Here is a 24718-nt window from a genome sequence, read left to right on the forward strand (position 1 = left end):
TTCCATATCACGCCTCGAGCAGTTTTGGTGGATGCACAGATCTCACAGGAGAAACTATTACTGAACTGCATCTGCAAAGACAGGAAAGGGACCAGCTGCTAGGCTTGATCTTATTTTCATCATTCAAATAAGGAGAGAACAGAGGTGCACATATTTACGCCGTTTGTGACAGGCATTCGATGTGTGGTGAGGTGGCCTTTCAGGCATATAATATTACATCACACTTGAGAATACAAAATAACGCTCCACAGGAACCACAAAAGACAAGCCGTAAGCTTCATCACAAATGCAGACGTTATGTCATTTTTAATAAACCCTCTTAAATGGGGGGCAAGCCAAGCAGAGATTTCCCAACGAGCTCTCTGTCACCTTTACTACGCTGACTGTCAGAGTAGAGACACATCCCATCTCCCCAGCATCTACAGGAGGAAATGTTAATTAGCAGTCATGGCATCCCACTGATCTTCCCTTTCAGAGCAGCTAAATGGCATGCTCAAAACCGAAATCCTTTTATATGCCCTTATTTGCAGAGAGAGCGCATTTGAAAGGGACGAATATGTCATCCCTGTTTGATGGATAATGCAGCTGCCATTATATGATTTTAGTGTCATTTTTTCAGATTCACAGGGAGTTTTAAACAGAGGAAGCATGCACAGCTGCAGGTGAGCCTTTAAAAATGAACAGCTATAACAATGTAGTTCAATTGGTTACTTTTTTATCGCCGGTGTTAAATGTTTATGCTATGCATTTTAAATTATCATGTAATTTATTTGTAGTTTAGTATGTTTCAAAACACAGATTCAGGTTGTTAAGGTTATTATAATCCGAATGGCATATCTTCATGAAGGTGCACTGCTCTTTTCTTAAATGTATTATTGGAAAAAAATGAAAACTTGCAGTAAAAATGTGAAAGTTCAAACGTTCAATTAATTGATGTACTCTTAAATGCTGTCTTCATTAATAAATGCATTCATATTGTTTCTGCAGATCATGAAAATATATTCAGTGTCAATATTTCAAGTTCATTAAATATGATTACAGCACCCTCTTGCGGCTGTGAATAATTACTACATACAGCTAAAAAAAGTGACTGACACGGACGAAGCTAGCGTTTAATCATCTTAATTTTAATTATCTTTATCAAATATTTATTTTCATCTCTCACAACATCAGATCAGTTTCATTTTTTGAACATTATCTTCAAAAAAAAAAAAAGTTAATTTTGTTGAGAACTAAATGTTGAACTTTCAGCTTTATAATGGGTTTGATGATGTAATGCAAGAGCAACTGAAGAAAGAGTCGCAGGAGGAAGCACACACACACTCTTTATAGGCCTGAAATTAACATTAGCAAGTATGTATGGAAGTGGTAGCCACTCAGAAATTCTATTATTATTTATTTATATTTTTTACATTACTGCAGATAAGTGATGTACTGTATTTCATACAATGAAAAAACACATTCATGTTGCTCCAAAGTGGAACCAAAAGGAGTTAGTTTGATTATTCCTGCTTGACCCATGAAAAACAATTCTGCTTTGAATGGACATTAAAGAGAAAATGTAAATGACTCAGAAGTAATAAAAGCAACAGATGTATTATGCATGATCCAATACATAAATGTCAAATAGATTGAGTGCATGTATAAAAGCATTACATCAGTGTTGTTTCTTTCGTGTAGAGGTTGATCTTTCATAAGGGTTAAACTATCTACTTGTAGTGAAAAGCTTATTTTTGGGACACTGTATTCTTGCAAAGCTGCGATTAAAACACTAACGCTCTGTAGTGTAATGTTTATTGTACCTAATGTTGCACAACTGAAATATACAATAGTTTACACATGAATTGTGCTCCCTGGAATTCAACAAAATACAAAAGTAGCTTTTTCACAAAATAATTTTTGGTGCTTTAAAAAAAAAAAAAGATTGGCCTTATTTGAGTTAACTCCACATGGAAGAGCCTCGCATCGGCATTATTGTTAATGAACAGTAGCTTCGCTTACGTAAATATCCTCCCCATCCAGAGTTCATCTGGCTTTTGGTGTGAACATTTTACCATGATATGTTAGGTTTCAAGAAAACACTAGGGAACATCCTCTAAATGCATGTATAAACACACAAGGTGTTTACACCACAGGTACTGTTTGTATATCTAAAAAAAAGGAGAGAACAAAACATTTCATTAACAAATACAGTTTCATTTTACAGTGTTCCTTTAACATTTCATATTAGGTCTGAATTTAACATGGAGTGTGGGAGGAACATTGGGTTATTCTGCAAACACGAGCATTAACCAGATAAAGGATCAAAGGCTTGAGCATCAATAAAAGAAATCTGACTCTTGACCGTTCACAGGTTGAGCATCCAGACGCAGCGTGCACTTATAAAGGAGCGATGAGCAGATGTTGCTGTTCAGGCCGATACATTCATACAGACACCTACCACACAGTAAAGCACATATTTGAATAAATATATTAGTATCTGTTTTTAAACAAACTGTACATGGGCTATTGTGTAGTAAAATACTTTTCAGTGAGTAAAAAGCCTCTGTAAATGCAAGCGTTTAAAAAAATACCCCTTCAGTACGCCAAAAATATCTTCTTCACATCCCCGTAAAAATTATTTTTAGGCATAAGAAACCATCTCTGTATTAAGGTTAGGAAAATAGTGGAATAAAATCTCATAACAAACTTCTAAAACAGTTGAAATAGGAAGAATTTTGAGCAATGAGAAATGGTTATCAAGCGATCACTGCTTCTTTACACCATAAACCTTCACCGTCATCGTTTCAATTGAGTTTTCCACATTTAGGAGAAGTCTAGACGCCGACTGCAGAAGTCAGCTATTTTCACATCCACTTTGATTGTATACCAATATCAACATGTGGAAAAATGAACAAGTGGCAAGCAATGAGCCGTACCAAAATATCTGGGACACAGTTTTCAAGAAGTGGAAAAAAAAGAACACCAGGAACTATTTAAGTTACTAACTCTATAGTCAGTTCCAGAAATATTTGGCAACATCCTTTGTTAATCTTGTTACCGGTTACCCTGGTACATGAATAAAAATACCTTAAAATCCTTAACCTTTGAGACCCGAAAGAAAGCAAAATGTGTTCGTTTCCAAATACTCGAGATCATTGAAGTGGGTGAACGGAGGACTAGGATAAACTGACAGATCACTCGAAATCAATAATGCACCATCCAAAATGAAGCTTCCACTGTGGCCGATTAGTTTTCCTTTAGGAGTTTTGGTAGCACTTCATGTAATGTATAAACACAAATCAAAATTTTTTTTTTTGTTCATCTTTGGGAACAACCAATTTAGTATTGCATTTCCCAGATCACTACTCCAACAAGTGGATCCCCGTAGAAGCCTACAGTGGAGTTTGGGATATGGGATCCTGTCCTTTGGGAGTTCCCACACATTGAACTACTTAAAATAATGGATGGTCAGTCCTGGTCCTGGGGCGCCGACCATCCTGCACTGTTTAGCTCCAAATCTAACGTTCTTTGGAAAGCACCGGAAGGATTATTAAAGCAACAGAACTCCACAGGAAGGTTTATTACCAAAAAAGATCCAAACAGAGCACCTCGGGTATAAAGCCAGGGGTAGAAATGAATTCAATCTCCTGAGTGATGTGGTAATGCTGGTGTGAATTGACATCTTGTAGGCCGGGAGATGAAATAAGTCAAGGGGAGTTTCACAGCTTGCGGTCACAGCTTCTACGAACTGTCCTTCAGCATACTGGATTCTGCTTCATTTAGGCGATAATCCACTGTCCGCCTCCTCCAGACTCTCAGTCTACAGGCTCCTGAAAGATGAGCTTCGCCCACTTTTGGGTCAGATTGAGTTGGGTAGTGCAGAAGGGGCAGGCGGCGTGGAAAGCGTGGGTGCCGTGCGGTAAAGGAATCTCCGCCCAATAGCGGGCTGACTTTTCAGAGCACACGTGGCCGCAAGGTACGAAGGCGTACGTTGGTGCGCCGGTATCGACGTAAAAGGCTGGTTCGCATCCGAGCCAGAGTGGCACGTAGGGGCCCACGGTTCTGCACATGGGACACTCTCTTTGAGCATTGGGGTCGCGTTCAGAACGGTGGCCCCAGTCGTGGTAGCCGTGAACGTGGCCACAAGCAAGATAGACCCAGGGCTGCTTGTCCTCTTGGGTGGGGCCACTGGCCAGGGCACGGCTGCAGCGTTGCATGCTGGGAAAGGCCAGGGTGTTGAGTCCCACGGGGCACTGAGGCCGGGCTGCATTGAGCTCCTGGCGCAACGCCTCCAGGTGCTTCTGAGTGGGGGTGTGGAAAAGACCGTCGGCTGTGCGCCAGAGTAACGTGGCTCCGCACAGATCAACCAGAGAGCCGTCCTGGAGCACGTTACTCTCACTCTCCACCTGAGCAGAAAACAAACAATGCAAAATCATTTTACGAAACATATGTCCCATGTTGGGTTGCGGGAAAACTGGAGGCTTTAGGCGGGAAAACACCTTGGACAAATGACAAGTCCAGGTTTGTGACAGGGAAGGGTGGTCAAGATTTTGAAGCCCAAAAAAGTGTATCTGTCCATCATAAGTGTTCCACACGGCTCCAGAGGATTAATAGAGGCCTTCTAAAGTGGAACGAGGCGTTTGTATAAGATAAATATCCACATTTGAAAACTTTCTAAATGGTAATTTCTAGCTTCTGCCAAATGTTGTACGCATGTTCACGAGATGGTAGCGTTCCTGTGGTGATGTGGGCGCAGCGTAAACTCTTAGAAGTACAAAACAAGGATTTTTAAAAGGAAAATGACGGATGATTTTAATATAAGAGTGCAGGAATCCAGAGATTACAGTTTAGAAAGTTTTAAATATGGATATTTTTCTTACACAAAGCAGTCGATTTGCATCAGAATGCCTTCATTAACCCCCCCCCCCCCCCAAAATAAAAGCAGTATAGAGCACTTTTTATGTTTTTTGATTGTATTTATCTGAAAGAATTGAGTCATATACACCTAGGATGCCTTGAGGTTGAGTAAATCATGGGGTAATGTTTAATACTGGGTGAACTATCCCTTTAAATTCAACGGCTTTTCAGTAAACTGGTTAACTGCTCCCATTACAGAAATAATAAACACAAAGTCTTGCTCTCACGTCTGTCTTGACCTTTGAACCTAGTTTGCCTTACAATAACAATACCTGAAGGGCAGAAAGACATTTTAAGATTATTTTTCCACTGAGCTGGCCACAAAGTCTTATTACACAGTTTATAGATTAGCTATGGGCTGTAATAGTCTGCCTTAATTGTAAGCAGCATGTAGCCAATAGCGTCTGAATAACTAGTCACTGACACATTACATTGATTTGGTTACAACAACCTTAACTATTCACTGATAAAGTTGATTTGCTACATAAATGCATCTGTACAGGTCACTGTTTGTGTGTTTTTTCTTCTTTTCTTTACAGCCCTCTTTCTTGCAGTGCAAATGCACAGAATGACTTGAGAACACGGTCAGTGGAAAATCACTATCGGTGACTGCATGTTCTCCCCGTGTCTTCGTGGGTTTCATCTGGGTCCAGTTTACCCCACAATCCTCATGACATACATGCAGAGCTGAACTAGAGACACTAAACTGCTCATAGCACCGGCTCTGCAATCATACGGAGGACAAGCTGTTTGATGAGTGGATGGATGTTGTTTTTCAGTTTCTAATACTGTAAACTTTTGTTTAAATGAGATATACATTAAACCTCACTTGGTTAAATATGTTAATATTTAATGTTTTTAGAAGAGTTTTTATTAGCGAAACAGCTGTTGTGGTATAGAAATGTAAGGTATGGTAACAATGCATGCAAAGCCACATTTGTCCTCCAGAAGGAGCTAGAGGTTCAAAGACTCAAACATACTGTAAGGCTTGTGTCACAGCTGCAAGCAGCCAAACTAGTATTGCTTTGCTTTCTTTTTAGCTGTCAAACATTACAAAGGGTTATTAAAGGGTATGATGCATTAAAAATAATTCATAATGTGCCTTGCATTAATATAAATTACCAAATTTAAACTGCATAGTGTAACAATGAATTTGTAAGTGTTATAATGTATTATCAATGAGATTGAACAATGGATAAGGTGCATAATGCATTAAAACTATTATAAGGATTTAAGTTAAGTGGTAAAAAAATTAAATATGAAACTTTTTCACAGACTGCGACATTATACTGAATCATCAGCATCTGGAATATTAAAAATAATTTTTATATTTAGATTTTTTTAATGAATGCACATTGATAAGACTTTACTTTGTATTATAAGTGACCCTGGAACCCAAAACCAGTCTGAAGTCACTGGGATAGATTTTTAGCAGTAGCTAAAAAGGCATTTTATGGGTCAAAATTATTGATTTTTCTTTTGTGCCAAAAATCATTAAGATATTAAGTAAAGATCATGTTCCATGATATTTTGTAAATTTCCTACCCAAAATTTAAATCACAACTTAATCTTTGATTAGTAATATGCATTGCTAAGAATTTATTTTGACAACTTTAAAGGCGATTTTCTCAATATTTAGATTCAGATTTCAGATTTTTAAATAGTTGTATTTCGGCCAAATATTGTCAGATCCTAATAAACCATACATCAATGTAAAGCATATTTATTCAGCTTTCAGGTGACACTTTGATTCAAAAATTGACACTTCAGACTTGTAAGACTTTAAATGACTAAACTTGCTTTAAATGACAAGTTGACGCTGCTGTGAGGTTGTTCCTTATACAGGGTCTACGGGAGTTAAGGTTCATTTGACAGTTTTCTCTACAGATTTCTGTTATCATACTCCCTCCATTTTTTCCCATCTTTTTGAAAGTCGTGAAAACACTAGTTATATACCGTATTTTTCGGACTATAAGTCACACTTGAGTATGAGTTGCATCAGTCCAAAAATATGTCATGAGGAAAAAAACATATATAAAAGTCGCATTTATTTAGAACCAAGAACAGAGAAAACATTACAATCTACAGCCGCGAGAGGGCGCTCTATGTCTTCAGTGTAGACTGCAGGAGCACTGAGCAGCACAGAGCGCCCTCTCGCGGCTGTAGACGGTAATGTTTTCTATTTGTTAATTTCTCTCGGTTCATGTCAAATTAATTTTGATAATTAAGTCGCACCTGAATATAGGTCGCAGGACCAGCCAAACTATGAAAAAAAGTGCGACTTAAAATACGGTAATGTTAACAATATAGCTATTTTGAGCAAATGGGAATAAAATATATTTGATGTAGTCTCCCACACACCGCTATAGATGTTTACCCAGCTATGAGCACCTCCGCTGCTAAGAAACCAAGAAATGGTTTAATATAAAGCTCAAGACATAATATACATAAGTACTTAAAAGTAAACAACTTGATCTAGAGTACGTCAGTGAGAGCAGAGTGTCCTGGTCGGGGCATGGTAGGGGGTCCTCTTTAATCTTCAGTTCAACAGTCATCCTTACCATGATCTGAAGAACAAGACCTTGCCATCCCAGAAGCTTCACTGCTACACTAGTCATGTTTCATCTATATAGTGTGGAACTTCCTGACCCTGGACTGAAGCCCTAGTTCTGATCAGCAGTTCACATAATGAAGTCTTGATGGTTCTGCAGTTTGAAGGAAGTGTGAGTGAGCTGATGATTGGTTTCACTGTGAGCTATACTGAGCAGATGCAGCTGACGTACTAACCAGTTTGCCTCGAGTTTGAGCGGACCGTGTTTCTCTCAGTGTGTAAACATCTCCACACACTGATATCTCCCTCCACACGCCAGGCTTGGACTCCTCTGTGAACCCGTCCCGCGGGTGCATGACTAGCACACCATTGGTTGTCAGGCCGTCCATGTGACCATCTGGATTCTTCCATTTGGCTGCTTTCTCCTACAGAGAGACGTAATTACTATACATAAACAAAAATTAATGCGCTGCGCTCTCTTTTTAGTTACACATGGGTGACTCATTCCAGTTCGCCGGACACACCTATATTTACCAGGTAAGTTTAGATCAGTTCCACTGGATCAGCAGAAGTGGATACTTCCCCAGACACCACATACACAAGTATATATAAACGAAAGCTTAATAAAGGCTCTTGGAACTTGTGACGATTCCATTTCAAGACCAGGCAAGAAAACACACTTACTCCCAGAAATATATTCTTGGATGTATCGAAGCCTGCAGCGTAGATGCGCGCGGTGTAGGGCGGGTTACGTTCACACACCACCCGGCAGGCGAAGCGGGAGATGGTGCTTTGAGTGATGGGTGTGTCCTCACCGTCCCCTCCACCTGACACGGTGTCAGTCACCACAAAGTCAATAGGGCCCTCCGTTGATCGTCCAATCTGACGTACAAAAGAAGAATTCAAGCTTCTCAGCCAACTACATAATAAATTATATTCCATGTCATGACAGTTTTAGGAGAAAACAATAGTAAACAGGATGAAAAACAGTCATGCATGTGCTGGGACTTGTTTTAAAAGTGGGGTGGAAAATCCCAAGAATAGAGAGGTGCTCACTGCACTAAATCCTGTTTATAAATACTTGTACTGAAATAAAGATGCAACGGTCTCCACTTGATTTCCTTTTCATAGAGACAGTTTCTGTTTTGTCCCTGTGGGTTGCTGCTGGTTCCTGTTTTTGCTTTTCTTCCTATTTGCCTCAATCCGTATGAACTCTCCCCCACCCCCCATAAAAGAAAAACTTGAGCACGTGACTGGGGGAGTTGATAAAACGGTCCCATATCAGGGATCTTGATCAGCTCTGGTGGAAATCAGACCTCAAAATATAGAGAAAGACAACAGGCAGAAACTGAATTAGGCTCATCTGTGGACATTCAGATTTGAAAGTGGTACCTGGAACATGTCTGTGTCTTTGTCGTGGCTGTACTCCACCACCACCGTCTGGTTTCTGGACAGCGTGTAGGAGATGCTGTGCTGGCCCTTACAGTTGACCGCCTGTCACAACACAACAGAAGCATCTGTCAGAGAGGCTTTCCTGCTACAGTGGCACACAGAGGACGCTTTTCAAACACATTACTAGATTTTTACACTTTATGAAAACATTAATGATGATTTCCGGTGAAAAACACGCTGCCACAATTCCAGGGCATTGTTATGTAGTTCCTAAAGCTTTTAGTGTGATTTTAATGCTGTTGCCAAGTTCCTACTAGAGAGTCTCAATACCAACAATCAAGCAGTACTGATACCACGAGTGGAAGTCGATACCACAGGAAAAAAAAATAGCAATAATACTTAAACATTAACTCTTATTTCAAATGACAAAAACACAACATTAGTGGCACTTGGCCTTCAAATAACACACACACACACACACACACATCTATACTCTGAATGCAAGCATTAGTTTAAATTCACTGACACTGGCAGGCTGAAAATATTTTTTGAAACCATTAACAAACATCTAAACCAATAATATTAGCAAATAATGTTGATAAGGATAATTTGCAGATGGATACACAACAAATGAACCAGTGGTAAGCTGTCAAACTTTGTGTGTGTGTGTGTGTGTGTGTGTGAGATCATGTGCAGCACTCGTGTTTTCAGCACTGCATGCTCATTTAAATCTCACACAATCATATTCACATATCGTCGCAGTCTTCCACGTGTGGTTCTTCTGTGTGGTTTTTTAGCCGTTTTTTCTTCTTCTTAATCTTAACCCTTTGAGGACCGACTGAAACACTTCCAGGTTCCAGAAGAACTACAGACTCGCTAGTCGCTACTCTGTTGCATCCTACTGAAAAAAAAAAAAAAAAAAAGCATACCAACAGGATTTTAAAATGTTTATACCAAATTGGTACCGTTGTATCGGATCTCGTGACATCCCTGTCATTTTATCTGGTAAAAGGAAAACGTGCAAAAAAAGAAACATTATTTTTGGCTCATAACCCAAGTAAGCTGACGGATCCATTACTTATTAGCTATAAAGTTGTTTGCTTTAATAATTAAATTAGACTTAATATTGCATGAGAAGTACTCATTTTGACAACCGTTTAGCAGTCTTAACAAGAACTCGCTGTTGCTTTACACCTTTACATTGGGCTTTAAACGGTTAGTTCGCCCATAAATGAAATTTGTGTCATTAATGACTCACCCTTATGTCGTTCCAAACCCATAAGATCTCCGTTCATTTACGAAACACAAATTAAGGGTGCTTCCACATCTCGAATTCGGTTCATTTGGTCCGAACCAAGGGCAAACAATTATACATTGTAGCATCTTTCAGCTTTTCAGCTTTTTTGGTTCTGTTTCAGACCACACTGATTGCTTTGGTCCGAACCAGTTGAAATGAACCAAAATGCAGTCACATGACAACGTCCACATCACTCATTGGCCATGATGTATTTCCTAAACTGCTTTTCGATTGGTCAGAATTTACGTGCGGGAAAATTCCAACATAAGAGGAAAAGCCAGCAAACAACACTGATACAACACAACACAACTATGGAGTGATGACTGCACGGGCTGGTTTTGTCCCTGGCCATAATCGATTACATTGTTTGTATACACCACAAAATGCAAACACAGATTTCTATAATGAAGAGCGGATGCGGCTTGAAAACAACGTTCTAATGCACTGCAAACGGCACACTCGTAACTTCAAGCGGAGGCGTGCATTAATTCTTCTTAACTCTGACATGCTCGTTTCTATGAGGCTCCGCACCTCCTCACTACTCCAAGTTTGTCCACGAGCTGCCATGCTAAAGTGCAAACTGTCAACAAACACTTCCTCATCCCATAATGAACAACGCAGCGGACTACGGCAGCTGGTTTAGTCCAAAAATGATAAGTACTTTTTGCAGTTTGATCTGCTTTCTCACCTGCCCAAACGAACCGCACCAAAGGGGGAAACGAACTCTGGTATGATTCAACCGAAGTAAATGAGGAAGGTGTGAAAGCACCCTAAGATATTCCGAGAGCTCTCTCACGCTCCCATAGACTGCAGGGATCTGCGTACATATGTTGTTCATGTATGTGATACTCTCCAAAATAGCTCTATAGGGTGACGCGGAGGAGACTAATTTTTTAATAAAGTCGTTATTTTTGTTTTCTTTGTGCACAATAAGTATTTTCATAGCAGTTGAACCACTGATGTCACATTAATTATTTTAACAAACTCCTTGCTATGTTTCTGAGACTTGATGGTGTAAGGATCCCTGCGGTCTATGGGAGGGTGAGAGAGCTCTCGGAATGCATCAAAAATATAATAATTTCTGCTTTGAATGTCTTATGGGTTTGGAACGACATGAGCGTAATTAATGACACATAATTTTCTTTTTTGAGTGAACTATCCCTTTAAATAAGGAAGTGACTGCAAGGGTAATGAGAAAAAACAAGCAACCACAAATTACAGGTAGATACATGCAGTATGTACTGTCTCCGGTTCAGCTTTCTATCTTCTCCTATTTGGAAATTCATTAACATGTACAATACAGGAAGGCAACAATAACATTTGCTATGGCCTCACATGATATTATATGCCCTTTACTCCACTAAACCCGGAAGTTTGAAAAGGTTAGAAAGCAGCACTACTAATAACTCTGACCTTTGTATATATATAAAGTTTGTCCAAAACTAAAATGCCACTGTAACAAACATGCAATTTGAGCGTTTTAGTGTCTATGTGAAACACACCCCATCAAACATTCATTACTCAGACAGCTGTCATATGCAGCTTGTTATAAATAAATCATACATGATTCATGTCAAGAGTGTAAGAAACATCACATGAGTATAGTTTGAGGACTACTCTATATCAGCTCTGCTAAATGAAGTAATAAAATTAGCTGTCGTGTGCATACATGATCTGAATTGCAATACAAATCGAGTTCTCTACAAAACGCATTGTGTGTGAACACTATTATGGTGGCTTGAGACAAACCACAGCATTGCAGTGTTTAAAGGCAGTCAATTTCCCAGTGTGCTTATTTCTCGCTTCCCAATTCACCCTTTCTCTCCTCTAATCTGTGATTTCCAAATTACCCACATCTCTATCACGTGTGCTCAAGAGGGAGTGGAAACTGGGTCATGGTTACTACACTAGTGTGCAACAATGGAAAAACACAGCCAAGAGAGGAAGAAGGTGGTTTGTATCTGTAAAACATAGCCCAGTGCATTATGGGGTTTAAAACTCAGTGTCTGTTCACACGGCGAGCACAGGACTGTGTGAACGCTCATGCACATAACACTGTTCTAAATAACAGCGGAGGTCACAAACATTTCACATATGCAAGCGGAAAGCCAAAATTTCACGCCCCACAGATGTCCTGTAATAACCCAGACTAAACCGTCATGCTGGGTGAGTCTGTTATAGAACTAGCCAATATATACACAAAGCACTCAAAATCCAAATTAATGTTTGTACATAAACATGAATACTGAAATCATTTTTCAAAAATGCGCTTAATTTTGTGCTTTATTAGTATGATCATTTCCACAAATTGGAGACTTCTTCCGAACCATGTTTTAACAGATAATTGGGTGAAAGATCAAATTTCAACAACCGGTTTGAGTTGATCAAGAATGTTTTAAAGTCCCAGCATAAACTTGTACAAGCTTAAAAATGTTTAAATAAAATATTATATATATATTTATTAAAATGAACAAATGAATGAGTGAGTTGCCCCCAGCCTTGGGAGTGCTTTTAAATGCTTTAAAGAGACTCATAAAGTAGACTTTAAGATGAACTAGTTGCCCACGTCAGGTGCTGACAGATTACAAATGTACACCAATTAATGTCCTTTATATTGGTTTTCTTCAGTGCATATACTTACATTTTCAACTTATCCTCTACATTTTAAAAATGTATGCATTTAGCAGACGCTTTTATCCAAAGTGACTTAGTTCATTCAGGCTAACATTTTTTACCTAAGGTGTTCCCTGGGAATCGAACCCACAACCTTGTGCTGCTAACACAATGCTCTACCACTTGAGCCACAGGAACACTACAAACTACAACTAACACTACTATTTTACAAACTGCAAGTCATGCATATGTTGCACATCACCATTAAACTTCAAACAATACAGGGTGCAAGTGTGCATCAAAACAGAATGTGATGGAGGAAAAATCCACAGTATTTGAAAATATAGATTTTTGATTTAGCAAAGAAATTCTTCATGAATACAATTATGGTTCATAAACAGAAATATTCTTCCTTGTATTCATTCATGTACTTTTCCACGGTCTCGGTTGTTACTGATTTTAATACGTTTCTATTTGTTCCCAAAGACTTGCTTTTGATGAAACTTTTGTGCGATCTATCTTATCAGTCCCTCCAGAAAAACGCAGATTATTTTTGTGATTGTTGCGGGCAAAAATCCTTGATTTTGCGGCACGTTTTCTTAAAAAATGCGATGGAATATGCAGGATATTTTTGCAATTTCTGCGATGAAATTGCGTGAACTTGCAAAAACTGCGGTTTGATGAAAAATAGAAAAAAAGGTGATTCCCCCAACACCTTTTTCTCACTAGGCTACTACCTTAATGTAAAGAGTTATTTCTTATTACTTCCTATGATAAGCGAGCATACTAAATCCAGAATATTTAAGTTGCAATCTCTTACTGCAACGTAAATTATTTTACATACTACTAATATAATTAACTTCTGAATGAAACTACAACAGTGTTAGTTGCCTAGTGGGAAGGGGGTGTTGGGTGAATCACCTTTTTTTCTCCATTTCATCAAACCGCAGTTTTCGCAAGTTCTCGCAATATAATTTGGCTCCACTGTAATGTAACAAATCGGGAAACTGCTTTCCGTGTTCTTTTGCGCTTATTTTTGTTGGCAAATAAGATTGATTTGCGCGCTTCAAGTTTCACCCTGGTTTCACCGCGGGGTTTGCAGATGATGTTCAAGTCACGTAATTATATCACTTCATAAGGTTCCCATGGCAATAGGGGAAAATGGCGCTTTACTTGTGTGAAGTAAACGCAACATTTTTCAACTTTCTGCTAATATATATGTGAGTTTTTTGCAATGAAAATACAGGGATTATGAAATCATGCTAGCCCTGCATATTTTGCTTTCTGAAATCGGTAATTTTATGCGGCAAAAGAGCGGCGTATTTGAAAAAATGCGACCCCGCATAAATATGCGGCCTTTGGCTGATTATGCATTAAATCAAGCGATCTCATAATCGCATTTTTCTGGAGGGACTGTCTTATAATCCATTAAATCCCAACAATAATTATATTTTAGCATTAGAAACAGAGACCTTACACATACTAGTCTGGATATATACACTTTTTTTTTTTTTTTTACAGCATATCACTGTACTGCATCATTTTTATCTATCCCATCCAAATATAGTCCCAAAGCTATTTTGATTTTGTTGTGACGAGACACATAGTTCGTGTATGACCAGCTTCCAGTTTAAAATGTGGGACGTTATTGTTGGTGGCGCATTTGTGTCCATAGTAAAGTGGAACAAAGAGTGGGCAGCTCTCCACGCTCACTGCCAGATATCAACAGGGGGTCCATCTATCCATCCCCCACATCCCACCCCTGTTTTACAGTGGGCCACAAAAGCTACAGAAAAGCCCCCAAACAATAGACCTGGTGGAGCCGCACCCGTTGAGCAACATGGTGTATGAAGCAGCTCCATCTGTGAGACGCCGGAGCAGCTTGGGCATCGCATTTGTTGTAAACACACGATGAGATGAGATGCAGTGGCCACCAACCCCAAGCCACAGGATCCAATTCAACTGTACCCTCCATCAGCACTGGACAGCCTTCAATGCAAGTGGCAACAACTCTAACCTCTGCAGAAACCTCTCAGACATCCATGAACAATCACATATTGTTCTTGAAATAGTTTTGTGACCCATTATCTGAAAGGAGCTTGTAGACGCACTGTGAGTAGTCACCGAGCCTGTTCTTTGTTCAACTTTAACATTACAATGATGCAGCTGCACTTGTGTCACTGCTGGAGAGGAGAACTGGTCGTTTTTTTTGGTTAACCCTTTCAGACCCATGCCGGGAGCCATGAAAGGCCTTCCACCTCAGAGCGCCGTGACCCCAAAGAGCAGCGTGATTCACATATGACTGTGCGCTGGGCTATTTTCAGCTCTGACGAGGCACTGCGGATGGATAATAAGCAGCCAACAGTAACAAAACCTTCCCAAAAATATAGCATGCCAGCTAGTTTCATGGCGAGAAGAAAACATTCCTTGCGTTCATGGTACTTTAATTATGGAGCCTGTGTTTTTGTGTAAAACAAACATATTACAAATATATCACATTCTTCCTTTTTAAAATGACAAAACAAGCCTACATTTAAAAATAACTAAACACAGTTCTATAGAAAATTACAGTGTGTGACTGAAAAACATTTAGGGATTCTGGTCTGAGGGACCAAATGAAAGCTCACAAGCAGTTGTATAATACAACTGACCAAAAAAAAAAAAATTACAACTCCCAAATTGCATCCACAATGCACAAAGTAATACGTTTCAAACTATGATTGTATGTTTATCTATGCTTTGTGAAAGAGTTACATAGTTTTGCCATGTTATACCATTATTTGCAGTATGAGGGGCATTGTAAAAGTTCATATAGGTTTATAGGGAGGAATATTATCAAAGAAACTTACGTCACAATAACAGGTCCTATATCAATATTGTAACAAACTGAATAGGTAAAGAATAACTAACAACAGGCCTATGAATTATTAGAAATAATGCACACCCGAAGTGGTGACGCTGTCCTTAAAGTAAGTTCAATTCTGTTTCTTTCATATTTTGCTTAGCCTATCGTTTTAAATGACAGATGTTGTAGGCTATTTATGTATTTATTCTCTGTGACGCTTTTCCTACTTTGTTAACAACTAATTTTGTATTTTGACAAGATGAATAAAAATAACAAATAGGCTAAAATTTGTTTACAACTTAGCCTACATTTTATTTTCTCTGTGACACATTTTGCTATTGTGCTGAAAACTACAAAGAAAGATACAACTAATTGTATCTCGACAAAATACATTTTTTGTAGCCTTCAACCTATATTTTTTTTTCTCTGCGACATTTTCTTACTGCGTTGATCACAAAATGTTACATTAATTTAGTATCTTGACTAGACGAATAAAATAAATACACATTTTGCGCAGACTACATTTTTATATTTTCCTCGCTCTCTTTCAGCAGTGGAAATTTAAATGTGAGATTTTGGAATTCTATTTAAATTTAGCGGGAACGGTTGGTTCCGGAATACAATTATTCTAAGCAGACAGTGGGTGAACAAAGAGTGAATATATCGCAAATATAACTTTGCATGGAATATAATGTCCCGCGCAGACCTCTACATCCAACCAACTCCAATATCGGTTTGAACACTGATACCAGAGTAAATTATGATAGTGGCAAGTCTATTGAGGACTACATTTCAGACAGCGTGAGAGAGAAAAGAAGAGCCCTGCTAGAATCAGGCAGGTACAGACTGAGGAGTTAAGAAGGATCATGGATGTAAGGTGGCACAATGCCATGGCTATTCTCAGCCTGCAACCTAACATAGCTTTAGGGTTCTGCTCTGTTGATCGTGGCCTAAACAATTAAAATGAACAATTGCCCCCTTGTAGGTGACCTCCTTCAAGTTGGTAGAGCTGTCCTCTGCAAACCGCTTTAAAAACTGGGAAAACTAGACTGATTAAAGTCTGTGCTAATTATGAAAACAAAAATGGGGTTTCTGACGTGACTGATTTGTAAAGTAATTGTAAAAAAAAAAAAAAAAAAAAAAAAAGTGCTACACAAAATGGAAAAATTGATAAAAAAAAATTATGTCAGCACACTGCTAAGCTAACAGTAACAATTAATTGTTATACTCAAAGCACAACAACACATCATAATTTTTTATTTTTTTTAGATTAAACATTTTTGTGAAAAGTAACCTTTAAAGATACTGAATGTAACTGTGTTACATTATGACCTAAGTGGGAAAAAAATCATAATTGAGAAAGTTGTTTCTATCAAGGACACATGAGATGCTGTCTTGGAGCCGGAGCAAAAAAAAATCTCTATAATATCATATCTACAATTAAAAGTATGCCTTAAAGGGGTCACCAGATGCCCATTTTCCACAAATGACTCTTTAGGGTCTTTATGAAAAGTCTATAACATGCTTTAGTTAAAATTTCTCAATTGCAATGTAAAAAACATCCTTTGTACCCGTTTTGTTACACGTCCCTTTAATTGGTAATGAGCTCTGCTCCCCTGAGAACGACTGGGTCTGAAAAAAATATTTTTTTCAAATCACTAGGTTTTGAACAGAACTAAAGTCACACACAGTAACGGAGCAGATCCCTTTGATCATAGTTTGCCTTCAGCTGACTAAGAGTGGCAGAACAACAAGAGTCAATCAATCATCACAGAGAAGCCACCAATCACAATAAAAAAAGAAAAGTCACTGGGACAGAAGTTATGATCAAAATACTACCATTGTTAATAGAGACAATGTGGGCTGCACTTGAAAGTTGTGGCCTGGCTGCTGAAATGTGTTCAAACAGATCTCCAGCACCCATTAAACTTCTCAAGTATCAGAGGGAAAGACAGTCTCTGTGGATTTTAATAACATCTGGAGGCTCAGAGTATTAGCACAGATTCGTTTATTGGCGGAGGCTGCTCTGAAGGACAATAAACTTTTTACAGCTCAACCCCACCCATCATGTTTAGTACCAACCTGTAAATCCCTGAAGAATGTCCCAGCAGCAAGCAGACGTTTGAAAGGTGGGGTCAGGTATGCTATCAGAACTAGTGCGGTCTTTCTTAACCAAACACTGCATTGCACAGTTTACACCTGGGCAAGAAACCAACATACTCCTCTTCTACTACTCTCTGCTATGTGGAGTTGGAAAGTCTGGTGAAAGAATTTTAAATTCCATGTATTGCTGTTGCATAAAGTAGATTCTGACAAGCTTCAGAAGAGCATGTGTTGATCATGCGCTTGAATGGGAACTGCATGCTTTAAACAAAAATCAGTCCCTTAAGTTAGTCTTTCTCCATGGCACACAATCAGAGTTGACGCACCCCTGCTGCAAGTTACAAAACTAAATGCAATCTCTTAAAAAGGGTAACGTTAAGGCAGGTCACGTCATAAATGTCAGATTATTTATAGGGCTGCACGATCAATCGAATGCAATTGTCAGGCGATGCAAGCCAGTTCTGTAAACGGCAGTAAATCATCATCATGTGCTTTCAGACGGAGCAGCATTTACTACAAAGAGCCGTAGTTCAAAGACAAGATATAGATGATTTTATTGCGCGATTAAGAAATCGAATAAATCGTTTGCGATTACGCCAGCTGACTGCGTAGCTTCTCAGTGAACTACGGCTCTTAATGCTGCTCCATCTGAAAGCACGTGAAAATACCACATTTAATAAAATTTTTACTCCAAACTCACTTCATAACGTCAGTCGAGTGTTTGAAATAAATCCTTCTGTGCGATGATGGGGTTTCTTACACAGAAGGCGGCACGCAACAGATTTCATAGTATTCTAATTGGTGATAAAGACATTGCATTATAAATATACTTTATTTTAATGAAACTTATAATAATAATAATTTTAACTCCGATAAAACATTGTCATAATTGAGTGTTTTTAGTCACACTGAATCAATAAAAACAGTGAAATCGTCTGTTTATTCAGCTGCAGCGATGGTTCCTGGTTTTCTTTTGCGAGGCAAATTTGGAGTTTCAGCAGGAGAGCGCCCTCTGCGCTCCTTCGGATGGAGATTTACTTCGGATCACAACACCGTGCATCACATGACAACCGCTGCTTCTGTCCAATCGCGATATCGATTCCATTTCAATTTACCGTGCAGCCCTAATTATTTATAATAATACATTACTACAGCATAATGTTCTCCATCACCACATCTGTACAACAGTCAAGTTTATTCCCAGTGTCCCAGTTTCCGATCTTGTTTTTTAAAGATAATGTGAAGAGGAATTCTGGCTGTGAAATCTGTGTAAATTCAAAATCAAAACAAACAAACAAAAAAAGGCAGCTCACGAGACACGGAGAAGTGGTGAAATGCAAATCTCACAGATTAGGTTTCCCAATTATGGTTTCTGTAATGAGATTACCTTGCTGGCTTGTGGCGTGTTAAGGATGTGTACAGTGCTGGGTTTGACACCGTTGGCTTTGGCTCTCTTGTAAAGGGCAAAACGGCTTTTCCTTCGCCCTCTGTCTCCATTGGGGAGTGAACCATTGTACCTGTTCAAGAAGAGAAATGCCAAAATTAGATAACATTAGATGAGGAAGATTAAAAAAAGAAAAAGATCCCGGTCACATGAGCAGACTAACACAGAACCAGAAAGCCACACAGATGTGCTTCACATGTTCTGTCATCTACTACACATACACATATTTTGTGTGTGTTACTGTCATCATTACAACTGCAAACATACTCTATTACTTCTACACTACACTTTCCAATTATAATTTATTTTATTAACTTTAACTGCCTCTGAAATATTTATCCGATACATACAAGTGAAAAATCGCTGCACTAGGGTTGGGCGATACAGAAAAAATATATCACGTTTTTTTTTATTTATTAGAAATATTACTAAGTCAAATCAATTCTTTTGTCCATGTTGGTTTTACTATTTTGCAAGTTGCATGACGGAGTGTGCGCTGTAGCACTATACTACGATAATTCTTCAAGCAGATCAGGGAGACATTTTTATCGTCTACGATAAAAAACTGTCACATCGCACACCCCACGCTGCACGGAATAAACTATACATTTATTGGGCTGAATATTACCAAAATAGGTTTTCTTGTTATCTCGTACACGTCTCTGAAGTTAAAGTGCTGCTTTGTTATTGTGAACACAAAATTCTCCAGGTTCACTGTGGTTTCACATCTGTACCTGTAAATGTTTCTGCCACAAATTATTATATACAAATTTAGAAAACATGACGGTACTGTCACCAAACATTGCAGGACTACAGGAGGTCACTACATTTGGAACGAAAAGCATATATATTTTTTTAACAAAAACCCAAATGTTGTCCTTCAGTTTTCCACAAAAAATGGGTCCAGATACAATTGTTGTTGTTTTTTTGTTTTTTTTACACTTTAGAATCGACTGAGGTCTGAATCTTTTAAAGAGAACGAGTGTGAACGCAAATAAAGCACAAGTGGTTTCTACTGGCAGCACAATGTGAGCAAAGCAGGATTTAATTTGGGGACAAAAGGAATCACATGTCATTTAACACATGAGCTGCCACTTCAAGGTATCATTTTATATATATATATTAGGGCCGGGACTTTAACGCGTTAATTGAGATTAATTAATTACAAAAAAAAATTCCCGCATTTTTAATAACGTATTTTTCCACCGCGGAACGTTTCTCACTGGATGAGTTTCAGCGGGACCGATTATACTGGAGCTCCAACTAGCGTTCACATATCACTGCAGCACATCGAGCCTCAAGTATCACCTCAACGCAAAACATATAGCAGCTAGCGTGGACTTTACACTTTATGTTGAACTATGTATTATTTTGTTGGTGCAACAGTTTATGTTGAACTCTTTATTGTTTTGTCCAAGGTTATTGAGAGTTGGACTTAGTATGTTATGGCCTCTGAAGCTACAGAGAGATGTTTTCTAATAGTCAGTGTTTCTAATGTTCTGAATGTGATTGACAGTATTGTGTTTTACTTAAAAAAAACACTTTACAAAAGGTTCCAGCACCTATAAGCTTTCTGAATTTCTGAAATGTACTATTTCTAAATTGTTTCTAAATATGCTATTGATACACTTCATGGCAAAAATTGCAATGGTCTGCTAGACTTGGTTGAACAAAAATAAACAATATTGTGTTGCTTAAGCTTATGTATTCAGTCATTATTCAATGGTATACTATAAATCCATGTGAAAAAAAATTACTTCTCACTTTTCTCAGGTCAAATATTTATATGCGATTAAAATGCGATTAATTAATTAGATTAATTTTTTTTATCGAGTCCCGGCCCTAATATATATAAAAACGCTATTATATAAAAATGCTAGCAACAAACTATTCAGTAAAATTCTTCTGGTATTTTCTGTGCTGATTTTGTTGGAAATCAGAAGTCAATAGATTATGGGGCCGTTCATTCTTTAATGCTGTTTTTGCAATGTTTTTCTATAAAAACATGCTGCATAGAATCTTTCAAACATGTCCAAGTGTTTTACACACCGGTTTGTTAATGTGGGGACATTTCCACACCCCTAAACATGACACGGAACAAAACAGAAAGTGACTGGTTGCTTTGCCTTCTGCCGTCAGTATGAAGGTCCAGCTACAGAAGACTAGACGTGTATGACCCCTAAGCTTGTGTCTCGCATCTTCAGCAGCGTCTCACAACGACTGTAGCATTAAGAGTCCGTGTCAAGTTAAAAGAATTTACACTTTTATAAGCAACTCCACGCAGTTACGAAAGAGTGGACCAATCAGAAGACTTTGGAGACAGGTCACACATGGCGAGATTTTGCATGTTACATAGCAGCAGTTTTACTTGACGGCAACATGGAAGAGGAGGCATTTTCTGCACTGCACTTAAAACCATTCCTTAGCGTTTGAGACGCAAAGAGTGTTCTGTGTGAACAGGCCATATCAGTGTATAAAAGGAAATCAGTATATCTAACAACATCCAGCCACATTACTAAGTTCATAAGAATAATTAGATGTGTTGTGGCTGAATTAAAATATAAATTTTTTCATATATTTATGTAATTACTCCAACACATCCGTGACGAGCAACATGATTCAACATGTAAATGTTCTCTTGTATAACAGCATGTGTAGTTCTCATGAAGTTACTTCCCTTGGGCAGGTCCCTTTTAATGATGCATGCAAACCTAAACTGAAAATGTAACTATCACGGATTCGCAACAAAAAGAATTGTGCATCATAAATGACACTCATTTTAATTAAACCGATTACATTATTTAATCAAGCTACTCAATTATACACACAATGGTGCTTAAGGCACCTTAGACTAAATGTGCATGTTAATACAGAGACGACTTTTCATTGACTCCAGCTCTTAATGCCATCCTGGTACAAGCAGTCAGCAGTTTTGTTCTGCTCTATTAGACTTTCCTGGTAGTGTCCTGGATCCTTTTTCATACAGCATTCATGAAAACAAGGATTCAGAGTAAAATGCTAATCCACACTCAGCAGTGTGCATGATGTCAGCACTTATGAGACGCCCCAACATCCTGTCCATCGATGATGTCTAGACATGCAACAATTAGAGAAAGTATCATGGCATGTCTGAACCATTAAATACATAACATCCTGTCTACTGAGATGTCATTATCTGGTCAGATTTTAAAGATGCCACAATCCTGCACAAGCAGTTTCATGGAAAGAATGGCATCTCATTTGAAAGTTGATGCATGACTCCAAGAAAAAGTCCTTAAATGCTTGCTTTTCTGTGACTAAAGCTCATTTGAATTGTTCTAGATCATTAGACACGGTCCCTTGGAAGTCTATCTGAAACGTTTCCTTAGAAGAAATCTTCATAGGCAGCTGCTTTAGCTTTCCGTTTCAGCCAGGATGATGTCTAACTGGTATGAAAAGTGACCAATTACAGTTTGTGCCATTTAAGGACACATTTATCTGAAATGGATGATACAACAAAAACAAATCAAGAAATAAATTAATATTAAATCCATTTTAAATTAAGATTTTAATTACATAACTCTAGCGTCTATCCAACGCTCTAGTTTTATCGCCTCTTCCTTTCAGAGGTCAGAGTTTGAATGACACTGATTGTAAGGCCATCTCAGTGAGTTGGCAGAAACTTTAGAGTCAGCGAGATCCATCTCCATATCACAGCTATCAGTCACAGAGGAAAGACACCATTACAAAAGGTGCATTTTCGAGGGTTGTAGTGTCCCACAAAGCCTTATCAAAAAGCTCAGTCAGTCTAATGAGAACAATGAACAGAGAGAGGAGGACTGGAGGCTCAGATGTGCCTGTGTCCAGATCAATAATACCCTCTTTCAGCCTCAGCTCTCTGTGTGCCAGCAGCCAATGCCAGGCAACCCCCCTGAATCAGGGCAGTGGAAAGTTGGTACCATAATTATTTTTTTTAAACATACAACGGATATACAATAGATCTGTTTGGCTCATGCTGAGCTTCAAATTCCAAAAATCATCCAATTAATTTTGTACTATGACAGGTGCATAATAAAGCTTTACTCACTTTACATATAAAGACTAAGACCGCTTAACTAAAACTTCCGCTGATAAAGCTTTACAGTTAAACGGGATAGCTTGCGTTAGTGTTGTCAAAAGACCCGGTACTTCGGTACCAAGTCACACAATATTTCTTCCATGTTTTAATTTAAATAGCAAATTCCCTTTATTTACCAAAAAATAAAGTGCGTTTAAATTAAATTAATTAAAAGACAAATTAAATTTGGGTGAAACTTGTGTACTGTTTTTCATAATTGTATTACTTGCAGAAAAACTTTAAACACAATTGTAAATAAGTATAAAGAAAGGCATTGTTGTGTTTTTTTTATTAGCATATTTTTGTGTTTTTTGCTTTGGTACCGAAACCGTGGATTTTCACTGGTATTGGTACTGAATACTGAAATTTTGGTACAGTGACAACACTAGTTTGTGTCTTATGATAAAGTTAACTTTTATGAGATTCTGTGATTATGTTGCCTTTTAAGTGCACCTGGGAAGCTTATTCCTTGAGTCGGACATTTATGATAACATCTTGCATTTAATTTGGCAAAATAATATGGAACCATAACAAAAAATAAATATATTCCGAATAAACTTAAACAACTACATCTGAACTAGTGGTCGACCGAAATAATCACCAAGGTCAATATATCGGCCGATATATCATGTCATTTTCTCTGTGTGCTGTATGTTAAATGAGGGTTACCATGGCTTAATTTGAAAAATATGATTGCCAATGCACAAAAACTTCCCAGAATACTGAGTGCCCTTATAGTTACTGTGTTTACTTTCTCTTTATATTATACTTTTATTAAATATTTATTTGCGAAAAATACTGTCATCTAAAAGTAGAAGTTGGATTCTTTTACACATTTATTTTTTAATCCATTGTCAAATGATTTAATATTTCTTAATATCGACCACTAATCTGAACTCAGAAAGATGAAAATTATTCATTTAGGCTATCACCTAATTTGTCTTCTTTTCAGCAAATCTTCCTGGTTAAAATCACCTGGGCTCAAATCCACACACCACTTACAACTCCACAACTTGGAAACTTGTGAGAATCCTTGAACTTGAGATGATATGCTTGTAGATCTGAACGCCCAGTCATCCATGTGCTCAGAACTCACAATTACGATTTCTTTGATAATCTTACGAAGGCTGTATATCTGTCATGTTTAAAATTATATTCTGCATTAAAAAATTTTTTATAATAATACCCTTAAATTATTACTCTAAGAAACTTCGTTTTATTCTATAAAAGGTTACATGATATTATGCATTTTAAATGCATTATGAAGCTGCAGTGTTTTAAAACACCGGTTGGTAAACAAGGACCTACTACCACCAAAAGTGAAATCAACACTTGTTACGAAAGAAAACATGACACTTTTTTTCAAGTCTTGTTAACCACAGACCCTTATGTATAACCACGATTATATAAAAATAAAAACCATAGGAAATTCCAGAGGGAAAAACAAAGCTTTCTGTGCTTTTAGACGAGCTGCTCCA

The 24718-nt window shown here is 38.0% G+C and overlaps 1 protein-coding gene across 1 annotated transcript in view; it reads right to left on the reverse strand.

Annotated features, from left to right (window-relative positions):
- Positions 1-1309: 1309 nt before the first annotated feature.
- Positions 1310-24718, reverse strand: part of LOC113117089 (E3 ubiquitin-protein ligase pellino homolog 2-like) — a 34428-nt gene continuing 11019 nt past the window's right edge. Inside the window, exons 2-6 of the mRNA XM_026285497.1 lie at positions 19088-19217; positions 8843-8944; positions 8135-8332; positions 7687-7875; positions 1310-4388 (exon numbers count right to left, since the gene is read on the reverse strand). Coding sequence (XP_026141282.1) covers positions 3798-4388; positions 7687-7875; positions 8135-8332; positions 8843-8944; positions 19088-19217 — 1210 coding nt within the window. The 3' untranslated portion in view covers positions 1310-3797. The remainder of the gene's footprint in view (positions 4389-7686; positions 7876-8134; positions 8333-8842; positions 8945-19087; positions 19218-24718) is intronic.

The sequence above is a fragment of the Carassius auratus genome, chromosome 17 (genome assembly GCF_003368295.1).
Source record: "Carassius auratus strain Wakin chromosome 17, ASM336829v1, whole genome shotgun sequence".
NCBI lineage: Eukaryota > Metazoa > Chordata > Actinopteri > Cypriniformes > Cyprinidae > Carassius > Carassius auratus.